Source organism: Rousettus aegyptiacus, unplaced genomic scaffold (assembly GCF_014176215.1).
Source record: "Rousettus aegyptiacus isolate mRouAeg1 unplaced genomic scaffold, mRouAeg1.p scaffold_m13_p_16, whole genome shotgun sequence".
In the NCBI taxonomy this organism is placed as follows: Eukaryota; Metazoa; Chordata; class Mammalia; order Chiroptera; family Pteropodidae; genus Rousettus; species Rousettus aegyptiacus.
Window position 1 is genome coordinate 37,247,146 of NW_023416291.1, and position 14,331 is coordinate 37,261,476.

Sequence of the window (14,331 nt, forward strand, 5' to 3'; positions counted from 1 at the left end):
CCCGTCCCTTACCATTCGGGACCTCTGAGACCAACAATCGACCAACAGCACGTGGTCCAGGGCCACCAGCTTCCCATTGGCCGCTCGTCTCCTTTCTTCCCCGCGATTGGCCTGGGCCCAGCCGCAGCTCCCCCCTCCGCAGCCCTACGGTGGTACAGCCCACCGAGGCTTAGGCGGGGTGGGAAGGTCCACTGCGCCGCGGCGTGGGGTGTCGGGAAGAGCCGGCGAGGCGGAGGGATCCCTCTGGAATGTTACCGTGGAGTCCACCCGACCTGGCAAGGCGAGGCGAGGATTGGCCGCGAGCTCTGGGCGGCCGCTCCTGATTGGTCGAGTGCGGGCACCCGCCCCGCCCGCTGGCCGCGGCTGCGGGAGAGGCCCGGGCCAGAGTTTGCGGAGGGCCGAGTTGGGCGCGCGCAGGGCGGCGGCAGCGCAGGTGAGTTTCACCGCGGGCGAGACTCTGATGTAGGTCCAGGCTGGGTGAGGGGATGCCCGAGGCCCCTTCTCAGCCGGGCGCCTCCCTTCCCGCTGGGGATAGGGGGCCAACGCCTCCGCCGCGCAGATAGGGTCTCCAGCCGTACCCCTGCCCCCTGCACCCCTCTGGACAGCCCCGGCCTGGGCCGGCACAGGCGCGGGGTTGGTATTTCTGAGCCCTATCCGGGCACTTCCCCGGAGCTGGCCGCATCCCAATCTTCTAGGGCCTGGGAAAGGGCGACCTGAGAAAGACCGAGGTCCCGATAATAACAATGAAAAAATCACCCCGACTGGCATTAACTGAACACTTCCTTGTCAGGTATTTACCATGCAGATCGTTGAATTTAAACACCTCATGGAAAGTGCTGTCACTTCTTTTAGGAGTGAAGCAACAGATCCAGAGAGGTGGAGTGACTTACCCAAGGCTACACCGCTAGTAAGAGGCTGATCTGGAATTCAAACCGCAGAGGCCAGACCTGGAGTCTTAGCCACTAGACTGCATGGCCAGTGACTCCATGGCTGAGACGTTCCTGAACAGCTCCTCCGCCTGCTACACTGACGGCCAAACCCCCACCTCTCCCCTACGCGCACGCTATACATACCATCTAGGTCACACCTGCTGGTCTTTGCTTCTCCCCTACTACCCCCTCCCCAGAAGTCACCAGACACTCAAAGAATAAGTTGCCCCATGTTCCTTCTCCCCTGAACTGGAACGCTAGAGTACCTGTGCCCCGAGACGAGAGTGACATCTTCAGGGAAGATAGGCAGGGGGCCAGGATGCTGGGGTCCTGTGCCTGCCGGGCCCTCCTTGGAAGCCTCAGCCAACGCAGGCACTGTAGGCAGGCAGGGTAGGCGTTCTCCCTGGAAACACCCAGGAGCCGGTTTTTCAAGACTGAATCAGAGGCCTCCCGCCTTTCTCTCCAAAGCATTACCCTGGGAAAGGGGAGCCTGGGTGTGGTGTCTCCCCTCGAGTTTATGTCAGCTCCGAGGAACCCCCTTCCCACTTCCTGCTCCCCGCCCCCACTGCCATTCTGTGTGTCTGTGGGGTTGCTAAGTTTCAGGCCCTTCCCAGGGAAGGAAGAGAAGGTGGGGATGTTGGAGTTCCAGCTTACCTGCTCTATGCCCAGGCTGAAACTCCTTTTCTCCCACCCTGTCTTCAGGTTTGAGGAGAGCCTGGGAACATGGGGTAAGATGGCAGTTCGCAGCTCCACAGCAGGCATGATCTGAGGATTTGGGGGCTCAGAGAGCAGTCAGAATGAGGACATAAGATATGGTCATTCATACAAATATTTATTGAGTACCTACTCTGTGCCAGGACCTATTTTTGGCACAGAGGATTCAGTAGTGAACAAGACAAAAATCCTTGCTCTTGGGGAGCTGCCATTCTAGTGGGGGAAACAAGCAACAAACAAGCTAACAAGTAAATGAAGAAACCTGCAGTTGGCGATAAGTACTATGAATAAAATATGAGGGGGCGGCATGATAGAAACTCTGGGGAAGGGGGTGCTTTCGGTGGAGTTGACTTTGGAGCCAAGGCCTTAATGGCAAAAAGGAGCCAGCCCTGTAAAGATCAGGCAGGGGATAAAGCCAGGGCAAAGCCTCTGAGGCTGGACTGGGTTTGGAATAGAGTGGCTGGGGCAGGAGATGCAGCCAAAGCCATGATTCTGCAGGAGTCTGGGTGTTACATTAAGAAGTTTGAAGCTTTTTCTCCATCAGGTGGAAAACTATTGTAGGATTTGAGGCAGGGGAGTGATGCGATCTGGTTTACATTTTAAAATAGAGACACGAAGTTAAATAACAGCCTAAGACTGGAAGACAAGCGTTCTGCCAGGGCAACATGTAATTAAGTTCATGGGCCTGAGCTGTCTGGACTACAGGGGTGGTTCCAGTAGGCAGGGGCAAGCCTGGGAGGCTGCCTGGAGGAAGTGGCCTAGAGTAGGTCCTGTTGGGTAGAGGGGATGGCATATTCTAGGCAGGGCAGGGAGGAGGCAATATAATAATGATAATAAAATAACAACTTACGTAAATTGAATGTCAGGCAAAGTGCTAAGCAGGTTACATGCATAATCTCTTTAAATCCCCGTAAGCACTGAAAGACAGTACTTCTGCCCATTTTTCAGATGGGGAAACTGAGGCCCTGTCAAATGAAGTGACTTGCCTATGGCCACGCAGCTGGTAAGCCGCGGGGTGGGATTCGAACCCAGGCCACCCTGCCTCTTCTGGCCTGGAAGGCAAATTCATTAATCACCACCTTCCTCACCACTGTTATATCCCTCACCCCTGCAAGCAAGGACACAACACCCAGCCTAAACCAGGGCAGTGAGTGTGGGCAGAGAGAATAAGGAGGTTGGGAATCGGTGATCAAGATGTAGGAGTCCTGAGAAAAAGAGGAAGTATCTTCTATATTTATAGATAGAAATGGTAATAATCTCCAACATTTATGGAACCCTTATATTGTGTGTGTGTGTGCCAGGAACTGTTCCAGGCATATGTATGATTTCCTTAGAACTCAGAGAGCTTAAGATATTTGTCCAAGGCCACACAGCTTTTAAGCAATGAAGCTAGATTCCAGACTCATGTTCTTGGCATCCTGCCTCCCAGTGTGTGGTGGGAGAGGGGGATTAGGGGAGGGGATGATGAGAGTTGTGTTTTTTTTTTTTTTTTTTTAAGTACTATTGAGTGTAATGAAATAATTTGAGGAGGCAGTATTGGCTTATTCATCTAGAATTTATTTTTTGTCAAATATTCAGTGAGTGCCTACTGTGTGCTAGATCTAGTGATGGGCACTATCAGTAGAGATAACCAATAATAGACTATATTCAGAACAGATAGTATTAATAACCAAAATATATAAAGAGTTCCCACAAGTCAATAAGAAAAAAGACAGGCTGTGCAATTAAAAAATTTTTTTTTGAATTGGGCAAAGTCTTAAATAGGCAAGTCACAAAAGGGTAAATCTGAATGGTTAATAAATGTATTAAAAGGTATTCATCATTGATTATGAAGGGAGTGGGAAAAAAAAAAAAAAACACAGAAAGGTGAGTGAGTTGCAATCCCTGTCTCCGTGGCTAGATGAAGCACCTGCCCTGTGTCCAGCACTATACCAGGAAGCAAGGGATTGGGGATCAGTGAGGTGGGGCGTGTGCTTTTGCTGAAGAGACAAGGCCCTCTTGAGGGCAGAGACTACATCCTGTGTCCCTTTGTCTCCCCAGAGCCAGGCACAGGGACTGGTGGGCTGATGAGTATTAGGATCATTCATTCATCCATTCATTATTCAACAAGTATTGAGCACCTGCTATGTGCCAGGCACTGTTCTCTGCACTGAGAATATGGGTATGAATAAGACAGACAAAAGTCCTTGCCCTTTTGGAAAACAATGAAATATATTTTCCACCTGAAAGAGGTGAGAGAGTGAGTTGTGTGGATACCAGGGGCCACAGCTAGTGCAAAGGCCCTGAGGCTGGACTGTGCCTGGTATGTTGGAGAAACAGGGACAAGGCCTATATGACTGGAGGGAGGGAGGGAAGGAGGGGGAGAGAGGGGCAGGCGATGAGGGCAGGCAGGTGATGGGGGCAGGTCTTTGGGGTCCTGTGTGCCCAGGGGAGGATGTTAGGAGCCCACGGAGAGGTCAGAGCAGAGAATAGATGTGACATGGCTTAATATTTTACAGGATCACTCTGGCTGCTGTGTTGATAAGAGACGGTGGGGGGCAAGAGCAGAAGCCAGAAGACCCGAAGGAGGTAGCTGAACTAGTCTAGGTGAGTGATGGTGGAGCTGGACCAGGTTATACTAGAAGAGATATTGGGGAATAGATGAATGAATTAGTGAGTGAATGAATGCATGTATAAGGATGAGTGCAGCCCACTGGACTCAACTGAATCCAGGACAATGCCCGGAAGAGGTGGTATAAAGGAGGGAGCAAGAAGTCCCATTTACACAGAAAAATATAGTGTGGCATAATTTGGTCCTCACCACAACCTAGCCAGGTGAATAGAATGTCGCTGTTGGTAAACCAAGCATCTTAGGCCCATGTCAAATATGGCTGGTCACCCCCGCCAGGGAGAAATAGACCTCTGGAGGCTCTTGCTCCAGTAATTAAATGCTTCAGTCCAGAAATGTCATATGTTACTTTCTCTCACATCTCATTGACCAGAACTCTCTCTGCCCAGTGATAAGTAGGTCAGTATGTGCCATCTGCCTATGTGCTTTGAAGGGAGAGTCAGAAATTTTTTGCACACAGCACTAATGATTGTGACCTATAGAAAAAGAGGAATTTAACTTCTCTGAGCCTCCATCGTCTTATCTGTTAAACGGGCATAATCATAGCATAACATATATGATCCCTACATCATGATGTGGCATGAGGATTAAGTAAGGTCACAGAACAGTTAGTGTGGGGTCCTAAGAGATATTAGCTGCTGTTATTACTTCTGTATGAGTGTAGAAGTTCTGGGACTGGATCTGAACTGAGGCCAATCTGTTCTCTTGATATGTTGTTGGGCCAATAGAGTGCTAATGGTGGGGAGAGGCAGCCCAGGGCCATTGCCCAGGCCCTGAGCCCACTTTCCCACCCTGCAGATCTTCTGGACGCAACCCCTCTTTCCATTGCTCATGCCGCTGGGACTGGGGCGGCGGAAAAAGGCGCCGCCTCTGGTGGAAAATGAGGAAGCTGAGCCAGGCCGAGGTGGGCTGGGCGTGGGGGAGCCTGGGCCCCTGGGTGGAGGTGGAGCAGGGGGGCCCCAAATGGGCTTGCCCCCTCCTCCCCCGGCCCTGCGGCCCCGCCTCGTGTTCCACACCCAGCTGGCCCACGGCAGTCCCACTGGCCGCATCGAGGGCTTTACCAACGTCAAGGAGCTGTACAGCAAGATCGCTGAGGCCTTCCGGCTGCCAGTTGCTGAGGTACCCATCAAAGGGTACCGGGGGCCTTGATGGTGGGCTTAGAGGCCTGGTGTGCATCCTGGTCTTGAGCTGAGGCTCAAGTGCCAAAGCTGCAGGTGCTGAGGCCTGTGCCCCAGTGAATTAGGAACTGGAGGCCAAGGCTGAATGTTGAGTTCCCATTGGGCATTGGGAAGCCTTTGCCCCAGTAGATTATGAGAACTGTTGGCCAGGACTGGATGCTACATTTTCAACATTCATTAAGAGCCTTGTTCTCCAGTGGATTGTGGGGGCTGGAGGTCAAATGCAAGACTCAGTTCTACGTAATGCATAGGAAGGCCTGACCCCAAGGACTTTGGGTGCTGAAGGAAGAGAGCCCAGAAGTGGGATTGCGCAAAAAGTAGCTGCAGGGGTCTCAGTAGGCCAAGTGGGTGGGTATCTGTGCCCCTTCATTAATTCTACAAGCATTTACTGGACCCCCACAGTGGGCCAGGCTCTATGCCTGGAACCAGCTGGGAGTTTTTGCTAGAACAGAAATCCTAGTCCTAGCAAAGCTGACATCCCAGTAGGGGCCCGTCCCTGGTGCCAAGGGTGGTCACCCACTGGGGTGGGAATCCACACGCCTTTCCTGACTTCCCTTCTTCCCCCTTAGGTGGGTTTGCAAAGTATGAGGGAGGGAAGGTGAGGGTTGAGTGTTTCCCACCTCTGCAGGTGATGTTCTGTACTCTCAATACCCATAAAGTGGACATGGACAAGCTCCTCGGGGGACAGATTGGGCTGGAGGACTTCATCTTCGCCCATGTCAAGGGGCAGCGCAAAGAGGTGGAGGTGTTCAAGTCGGAGGAGGCGCTGGGGCTCACCATCACGGACAACGGGGCAGGCTATGCCTTCATCAAGGTGCCTGAGGTTAGGGCAGGCCATAGGCCCCAGGGGCGGAGCCATGGGACTGACAACCCCTCTCCCCCACAGCGGATCAAGGAGGGCAGTGTAATCGACCACATCCAGCTCATCAGCGTGGGTGACATGATCGAGGCCATCAATGGACAGAGCCTGCTGGGCTGCCGGCACTATGAGGTGGCCCGGCTGCTCAAGGAACTGCCCCGAGGCCGCACCTTCACACTGAAGCTCACGGAGCCCCGCAAGGCTTTTGGTGAGGGGCCACTGCCTGTACCAAGCACTATCATCACCCTGTTTACTTCAGTCCAGGCTGCAGTGCCAGGGGCCGCCAGCAGGTGGCACCCAAACCCAGCTGACAATTTGAAAGGGGCAGCTCCGCCCTGCCTTGGGGAGGGGGTGCTGGCTCTCTGCCCAGCCTGAGAGGAGGGTTAGGGCAAGGAGGAAGTTGCCCCCACACCCAGCTTCCAAGAGCCATTAGCCCAGCCAAGCGCCCCCAACCCTGGCCAGTTCCCCTGGCCCTGAGAAGCCAGGCTTGGCTGCTCTGTGCCAGCCTCCCCACTTTTCTGTCTGGCTTCACTAACTCTCAGGAATGGGCTGGAGGCCCCCTGGGGTGGGAGTGAGGGTGGGAGACTCTGAAACACTTTCCCAGGCAGATAGGGCTGATCTTTGGCCCAGCAACTATACCTCTTTGGCCTTGGGGAGAGTAGCTAGTAACTGAGGCTCCACCCCCTTCCTATCCCTAGGGCCCTGGGTACAGATGTGGCCCCTTCTGGTCTCCCTTGCAGCCTTTTCCGTTCCCAGCCCCTGGGTGTCCCTTCCCATCCACGGCAAGGCTGAGTCAGGGGCCGTGCCCTCCTGGAATCACCTCAGCTCCCAACTCTTCATGGATCCTACAGGAGCTTAGAGAAGGTGGGGGGGGAGTATCTAAGTCCAGGATGCCTGGGTTCCTGCCCAGAACAGGCTGGAATTGGGCTTTCCCCACCTTCACCCCTCCCCTGGCTCCCACAGACATGATCAGCATGCGTTCAGCGGGTGGCCGCCCTGGCTCTGGCCCCCAGCTGGGCACTGGCCGAGGGACCCTCCGGCTCCGATCGCGGGGCCCTGCCACGGTAGAGGATCTGGTGAGTGTTCCAGCAGGACTCCAGCCCCACTTCCCTGCACATTCATAGGCGGCAGCGCCACCTGTTAGCTGAGGGGCTCCAGGCACTGGATTCAAATCCACCTCTGCCTCCTCCCAGCTCTGGGACCTTTTTTGGGCAAGGGAGCCTCACTTTCCTTGTCTGTAAAATGGGAGGATAGTAATACTGACACTGTCAGGGTTGTCTTGAAGATAAACTGTAGGTTAATATACATAAAGTGACTTAAAGAGACCTGGCACTTAGTAAATACGATTATAGTTACATTCACATTATTATGATGCTGCTGTTTCTCCTCTCCCCCCTCCTTCCAAGCCCTCAGCCTTTGAGGAGAAGGCGATTGAGAAAGTAGATGACCTGCTGGAGAGTTACATGGGCATCAGGGACACAGAGCTGGGTGAGTGGGTGGCACCGGGATCTGGGTAGGGGTGGCAGTCTGCGGGAGGAGGTTTCCACGTCCTGCGGGCTGGGTCTACCCTGAGCGCCTCTGCCATCTGTGCCTCCATTCTGCTCCCCACTACCCCCAGCGGCCACCATGGTGGAACTTGGGAAGGACAAGAGGAACCCAGATGAGCTGGCCGAGGCCCTGGATGAGCGGCTTGGTGACTTCGCCTTCCCTGATGAATTTGTCTTTGATGTCTGGGGTGCCATTGGAGATGCCAAGGTTGGCCGTTACTAAGCCTCCCACTGGACCTTGTGATGGCCTGAGCCCAGCCTGGTGTGAGTCCCTGGGGTGGGAACACCACAGCCAGTATCCAGCTCAGGCCTGGCCCAGCAGCCCCAGGACAGGGCAGCGCGGAGGTGGGGCAGAGCCCCTGCCCCACTCCAATTGGTACCACCCCCTCCCTGGTTCCCAGCCTGGCTGGGGTCCCTAGCTGTCCTCCTTGCCCTGTTCCCCACCTACCTCATCTGGAGCAGGCGCAGGGAGGGACTAGCCAGATCGGGCAGCCAGCCCCTGTCCCCAACACTTTCCACATCAGCTGCCAAACTGGTCCCTCTGTCTCCCTGGGACCTCAGGTTCTATTTGGGAGTCCTGGCCTCCCTGGTTTCCTGATGCAGGGAATCCAAAAGTGGGGGTATCCCCCTTCAGCAAATGCAATACTACCCTCCCCTTCCACTGCCCACTCCAGAGGAGCCCCCTACCTCCACATTTGAAACACAAGTCTGCTGTGAACCCCCAACCTCCCCAACCCACCGTGTCTCCCTTGGCCCAGCCCCTGACAGACAGGGCAAGAGAGAAGATGGCGGTGGCCTTTTGTATCTGAATTTGCTGTCTGGAACATAAAGACTCTATCTGCTGTTGGACCTGTCTGGTGACTGGGGTGGGAGCGTGGGGCGGACCCAGGCTGGGGAGGAATGTAGCAGCTGAAATCTATTCTACTTGAGCCCCAAATTGAATTAGGAGCTGGCCTGGGCCACCCACCCTCCTTCTACCCGTTCCGCCTGATGAGGCTCCTGGCTGTGGGCCACCAGGCCTCCAGGCAAGGCTGGAGCTTCTTGGTCTACTGAGGGTTCAAGACTTGCTCCCTTTCGAACGAGGCCTTCCAGCACTCCAGGTTGATGTGAACAGTGGACATGAGCCTGCTGGCTACAGCCTAGGGTTGGGAGCCTCAGGGCCAGGAGACATGGAGGCCTGGCATGGAAAAAGATGGAGGCCCAAATGGAGCCTTGGGCCTGCTGAAGCAAGTGCTATGGGAAAGAGTTCACCCCTGAAGCTGAGGGAGCAGTCACGATGGGGCCCCTACCCTGGCTAACTAGATGTGCAGGATCTGAAGGCATCCATGGCGGGTCACACCATGCTCTGGACATAAATTGGGCCTGCTTGTTTTGACAACCCGCTTCATCCCTGAGGATTGAGGGAGATCAAAGAAGGGGGGTTGGGATCCTGGCCAGACCTGGAGGGAGAGCCAAGACTGAAGGGAGGGGAGCCAGCCAGGCCAGAGATCCCTGCAGGAATGTTTGGGGGTGAGCTGAGAGGGAAAGTGTGAGTCCAGCCTGCTCCCCACATCCACAGGGCAGCCAGTGGGGGAGGGGGTCCACTGGGCAGGGGATGCATACTCAGCCTGTAGCTGTGTTCTTGGGTAGGGTAGGGGTGGAAGTCATCATCAGGGTTACTCTGAAAATTCCTGGGCACCTGTAGGTGCTTCCCGTGCCTGCTGGTAGCTCCAGTTTGAAGGGTGCGGTGTGTTTCAGTGCAGAGTAGGACTGGATCAGTGCTGACATTCTGTGACCGTATTGAGGGCTATAACTCTCGAGGGAACGAGACATGATGACTGTCTGTCTGTATGCCAGGGTGTTCGTGGATGTAACTGGCAGTGTCTCTGCATGGAGTGTGGCTGTGGGATTACAGGGCCATGAGCATGTGTGTCTGGATATTCCTGTTTCCCCGGTAGGGAGCGACCAGCTAGGTCTCGGAATGTCCAGTGGTTGCCACTCCATGGCATGTGGAGTGTGCCCATCTAACTTGTCTTGGAGTGTTAGGGGGTGTCCCTAGGTGATTTGGATATGGCTGTCTCAGCAGTAAGAATCTCAGGGAACTGTACTTTAGGGTGTTGAGAGAAGTGGTCAATGTTAGAGTCAGTAACTTGGGGCACATCTCTGGTGCTTGGAGTGCAACTGTCTCAGTGAGTTCAGGGTGTGTTTATGTGACAATGGCTGACACCAAGGTGTGGCTGGCTAGGGACAGTTTGTGATGGTGGCTGGTCTCGGTGTTAGGGGATACGATTGTGAGACTGTGCATGTCCCTTCTTAGGGCAAGGGATGAGGCTGTAGCTGTGTGTCCACAGGTGTCTTTGTGGCTTAGGATGTGTGTGTCCCATGTGTCACTCACCACACCCTAAAGCATGATCTAGGAGTCCCCTGGTCAGCGGAAGTCCTGGTTTCCCTGCCCCACTTCAGCATCCTGCCCCTCCCCTCCAGGGGTGTGACTCCTACTGCCCTGCCTTAGGCTTTAAGCCCCTGTGTAAATAGTGGGCGGGTCTCTTGGCCTGGCTGGGCCTGACCCAAGCTGGCCCACCCAAGGCACTGCCCACCACCACCCACCCAACATCAGCAAAGGCTTTAGCAAGGCAAGGGGGTGCTGTTGCCCCCACAAGGGCTAGACCCTCAACTTTGCATCCCCAGTGGGGGCACTGGAACCCCCTGCAGCCACCCCAACCTTCCCCCGCCCCCCGTGACACTCACATTTTCCAGTGTTTAGATTTTATCCACTTTATTAATGAGGCAGGCCAGAGGCCCATGCCTGAGGGGAAGGGGGGTGCTCCTGCCTGGCCAGGGGGAGGTGGTCATGGGGGAGGGGGCAGGACAACTCCCTAGGAGACCCCTTCTTCATAGACGGGGCAGGGGCCAAGAGTGGCCTCCACCCATTGCCAGCAGCAGAGAGGGGTTCTCTGCCACCCCAGGCCCTCTGTGGGCTGGCGCTGGGTTTAGCGGCCCCTGGAGGCCTGAGCAGGCAGCGGGAGGAGGCAGGGAGCTGAGGAGCCGCCCCTGGAGGAAGGGAGGGAGGGAGCGGCCTGCCAGAGAGCTCAGACACAGCGGGTGTGGGTGCAATGGGCAGCAGGGGCCAAGAAGCAGGCGATAGGGACCCGATGTCCCAGGCACCACCAGGTAAGAAGGCTGGGGATCGAGGCTCTTGGGTGGCGCTGGAGGGCAAGGAAGATGGGGCCGTGGCTCCCTCTGTCTGTCCTGTGTTCCTTGGCTCTCAGCCCCATCTGTCCCTGTCTTACTGTCAGTCCATCCTCCTTTCCCGTGTGACCCAGTGGGCACTTTTGTCCTCTCTGCCCTCACCACCATGGTATCAAGGGATGGGTAGTCCTGGGTCAGCCTGGAGGCCTCTGGGGCAGGAACATGAATATGGCAGAGGTGAAACTCTGGGGCATTCAGGGCAACGCAGCCATGGTTAAGGGTAGGGCCTGAGTGAGAGACAGCAGTGGAGCTCAGAGATGGGAATGTAGGGGACAGGAATATAGCTGTGGGTACAGGAGGCTGTGGGGGACAGGAAAGCAACATGGGGACATAAATGGGACCAAGAGGGCAGAGAATACAATGGGGAGAGAGTGGCAGAGATGGGGCTGTAGGCATCAAAGATGGGACTAAAGTAGGGGTGACATGACGACTGTCAGAGATGGGGTAGTGGGGTCAGGTGGGATCCTGAGATCAGAAATGGGCCAGTATCAGATGGGGCTAGCGACCAGGAATTTGCTGTGGTGTAAACGGGAGGTAGGTCTGTGAGGCCTAGAGGCTATGACAGAGACAGGAGAACTGGAGCCAGGACAACCACTGTGGACAGAGAAGGGGACAGTGAAGACAGAGTGAGGCTGGGGGCAAGAGAGGGGGTGCGGAGAGGGAGAGGAGGCGGAGGAGTCAGGACCTGGGCAGCCAGGGTCATTGGACTTGCCATGGGGGCAAGTGGGCCCTGACGATCTGACATGGGTTCCTCCCGCTGGTCTCAGTGGGACGGTGGGCAGTGTGTCCCAGGCCAGCTTCATCTTGCCCTCCTCTTCTCCCCAGCCCCACCCCCCACATCTGACATGAGCCCTTGCGGGCCCCTCAACTTGAGCCTGGAGGGCGAGGCGACCACGTGTGCGGTATCTGGGGCCCCCAACGTGTCGGTGGGGCTGTCGTCGGGTCTCGTGGGCGCATCACCGGCTCTGCCCATCTTCTCCATGACGCTGGGTGCTGTGTCCAACGTGCTGGCATTGGCGCTTCTGGCTCAGGCCTCTGGCCGCCTGCGGCGCCGCCGCTCAGCCGCCACCTTCCTGCTGTTCGTCGCCAGCCTGTTGGCCACTGACCTGGTGGGCCACGTGATCCCGGGCGCACTGGTGCTGCGCCTGTACACCGCAGGGCGCTCACCATCTGGAGGCACTTGCCACTTCCTTGGCGGCTGCATGGTCTTCTTTGGCCTGTGCCCGCTGCTACTGGGCTGCGGCATGGCGGTGGAGCGCTGCGTGGGGGTCACGCGGCCCCTGCTGCACGCGGCGCGTGTCTCGGTGGCCCGCACGCGGCTTGCCCTGGCCGCCCTAGCCTCCATGGCCTTGGCCGTGGCGCTGCTGCCGCTGGCGCGCGTGGGCCACTATGAGCTGCAGTACCCCGGCACATGGTGCTTCATCGGCCTGGGGCCGGCGGGCGGCTGGCGCCAGGTGCTGCTCGCCGGCCTCTTCGCTGGCCTCGGCCTGGCTGCGCTGCTCGCCGCGCTGGTGTGCAACATGCTCAGTGGCCTAGCCCTGCTGCGTGCCCGCTGGCGCCGCCACTCTCGAAGGCGCCCCCCGACTTCTGGTCCCGACAGCTGCCGGCACTGGGGGGCACACGGACGCCGTTCAGCCTCCGCTTCGTCTATCTCGTCTGTTGCTTCGGCCTCTGCGGGCCTCAGCGGCATCCTGGGTCGTGGCTCAGCACACAGAGCCCGTGCTCACGACGTGGAGATGGTGGGCCAACTCGTAGGCATCATGGTGGTGTCGTGCATCTGCTGGAGCCCGCTCCTGGTGAGGGGTGCACCCGCCCCTCCACCCATACTTCCTCCAGCTCACGCCTTGGCCTTACCCTTTTCATCTGAAGATACCTGGGTCCTCTCTCCCTTCCCGCCCCTCGAGGCTTCACCTGTCAGGAGAGCTCACCCTTTGCCTTCTCTCTCTGACATCCCCCCCTTATCCCCTTAATCTCCTTCTTGGGGTCTTGGTAGTTCACTCCAACCCACACAAGCCTCCCACCTAGCCCCACTCCTCTAGGCCCAGAAGCTTCATTCTTTGGCCCCCTTTCGCCTCCCCACCCCCGTTTTTCTTCTCCCCTTCAGCCCCTTTGTTCTCCAGACTGAGCTCCCACCCAATTAAGGCCTTTGCTTCTGCTCCGCCCTCTAAGGCCCTATTTCTTTGTTTGTCTTTCCATAGCTCCTTTACACGGAGACACCCATTTATCCCTCTGTGACGCACTGCCTCTCCTCACAGCCCCCTTACCTTCTAGCCATGCTCCCATCCATCCTAGCCCCACCTTTCGCTGGTTCCCTTCTCTTACATCCACCCTACCCCTCACACAAGCTTCTTCTCCCATAGGTGTTGGTGGTGTTGGCCGTGGGGGGCTGGGGCTCCAGCTCCCTGCAGCGGCCGCTGTTTATGGCCGTGCGCCTCGCCACGTGGAACCAGATCCTGGACCCCTGGGTGTACATCCTGCTGCGCCAGGCCGTGCTTCGCCAACTGCTTCACCTCCTGCCGCAGAGGGCTAGCGCCAAGGGCAGTCCTGCGGAGCTGAACCTAACCAGGAGCGCCTGGGAAGCCAGCTCGCTGCGCAGCTCCCGGTACAGTGGATTCAGCCACTTCTAGGCGCGCCTGGAGGCACAGCAGCTAAGCCAGACCACCGTGGGCAGGGCCCAGGTCCGCAGCGCAGAGCTTTTGGGGAATAAAGCCACTTCTCGTGGACAAGCCCAGGGCGGTGTGTCGCGTCGGTGCTGCAGCACCCTGTGACCGCATGGGGGTGGCAGAGGAACAGTGCGCTCCCCTGGGGTGCAGGTCTGGGACTTGCCACGTGGGGGAGCAAGGACGCCCGAGGAGCCGGAACCGCAGGAGCATGCGCAACAGCCCTAGGACCTGAGCTCTGCTGAGAGGGAGCAGAGCGACGGTTGGGCGCTTCTTGCTCCTACCACTGCCAGGGCTGACTCCCGCAGCCATTTGCCCATTATGGCCCTGAGTTTCCCCAACACAGCTCTGAAACCATACCCCCAAACCACGCCCCATCACAGCCTCCAATTGCCGACATCCCTGAATAGTCCTGAAGCCCCTCTCATCGTGGCCCTGTCCGGGCTCCCCACCATCGTTACAGCCCCAAGTCCCCACCCTCCCTTGATCCCCTTCAGATAACCTTCACTATAACCCAGGGTATCTCCCCATCACTCCCTATGCTCCCCCCCTCCACCTCCAATCACATACTTCCCACCCCCATTAATGCACACAAGAAGAGCCAGGGA

At 56.9% G+C, this 14,331-nt stretch overlaps 2 protein-coding genes across 6 annotated transcripts; both read left to right on the forward strand.

Annotated features, from left to right (window-relative positions):
* Nucleotides 1-228: 228 nt before the first annotated feature.
* Nucleotides 229-8,681, forward strand: GIPC1 (GIPC PDZ domain containing family member 1). 4 transcript variants are annotated; one of them, XM_036234326.1, is made up of 9 exons: nt 354-433; nt 2,592-2,646; nt 4,142-4,229; nt 5,050-5,370; nt 6,058-6,243; nt 6,316-6,496; nt 7,252-7,364; nt 7,695-7,776; nt 7,907-8,681. In XM_036234326.1, exons 4-9 carry the CDS (start codon nt 5,083-5,085, stop codon nt 8,056-8,058), a joined length of 1,002 nt encoding a protein of 333 aa, XP_036090219.1. In that variant the 5' UTR covers nt 354-433; nt 2,592-2,646; nt 4,142-4,229; nt 5,050-5,082; the 3' UTR covers nt 8,059-8,681. The 4 variants fall into 4 exon arrangements, with proteins under 4 accessions (XP_016017605.1, XP_036090219.1, XP_036090220.1 ...); XM_036234327.1 differs by lacking the exon at nt 354-433 and adding an exon at nt 532-907; XM_016162119.2 differs by lacking the exon at nt 2,592-2,646 and having other exon boundaries at nt 229-433.
* Nucleotides 8,682-10,689: 2,008 nt separating this feature from the next.
* Nucleotides 10,690-13,928, forward strand: PTGER1 (prostaglandin E receptor 1). 2 transcript variants are annotated; one of them, XM_016162117.2, is made up of 3 exons: nt 10,690-10,985; nt 11,889-12,859; nt 13,424-13,928. In XM_016162117.2, exons 1-3 carry the CDS (start codon nt 10,928-10,930, stop codon nt 13,688-13,690), a joined length of 1,296 nt encoding a protein of 431 aa, XP_016017603.2. In that variant the 5' UTR covers nt 10,690-10,927; the 3' UTR covers nt 13,691-13,928. The 2 variants fall into 2 exon arrangements, with proteins under 2 accessions (XP_016017603.2, XP_016017602.2); XM_016162116.2 differs by having other exon boundaries at nt 10,690-12,859.
* Nucleotides 13,929-14,331: the final 403 nt, after the last annotated feature.

Bases quoted from the DNA above. Each gene is read 5' to 3' on its own strand.
- GIPC1 (XM_016162119.2), top strand. From the start codon at position 5,083: ATGCCGCTGGGACTGGGGCGGCGGAAAAAGGCGCCGCCTCTGGTGGAA. The intron at 5,371-6,057 runs GTACCCATCAAA...CCACCTCTGCAG, and splicing joins TCCGGCTGCCAGTTGCTGAG to GTGATGTTCTGTACTCTCAA. The intron at 6,497-7,251 runs GTGAGGGGCCAC...TGGCTCCCACAG, and splicing joins GGAGCCCCGCAAGGCTTTTG to ACATGATCAGCATGCGTTCA.
- PTGER1 (XM_016162116.2), top strand. From the start codon at position 11,807: ATGGGTTCCTCCCGCTGGTCTCAGTGGGACGGTGGGCAGTGTGTCCCA. The intron at 12,860-13,423 runs GTGAGGGGTGCA...CTTCTCCCATAG, and splicing joins TCTGCTGGAGCCCGCTCCTG to GTGTTGGTGGTGTTGGCCGT.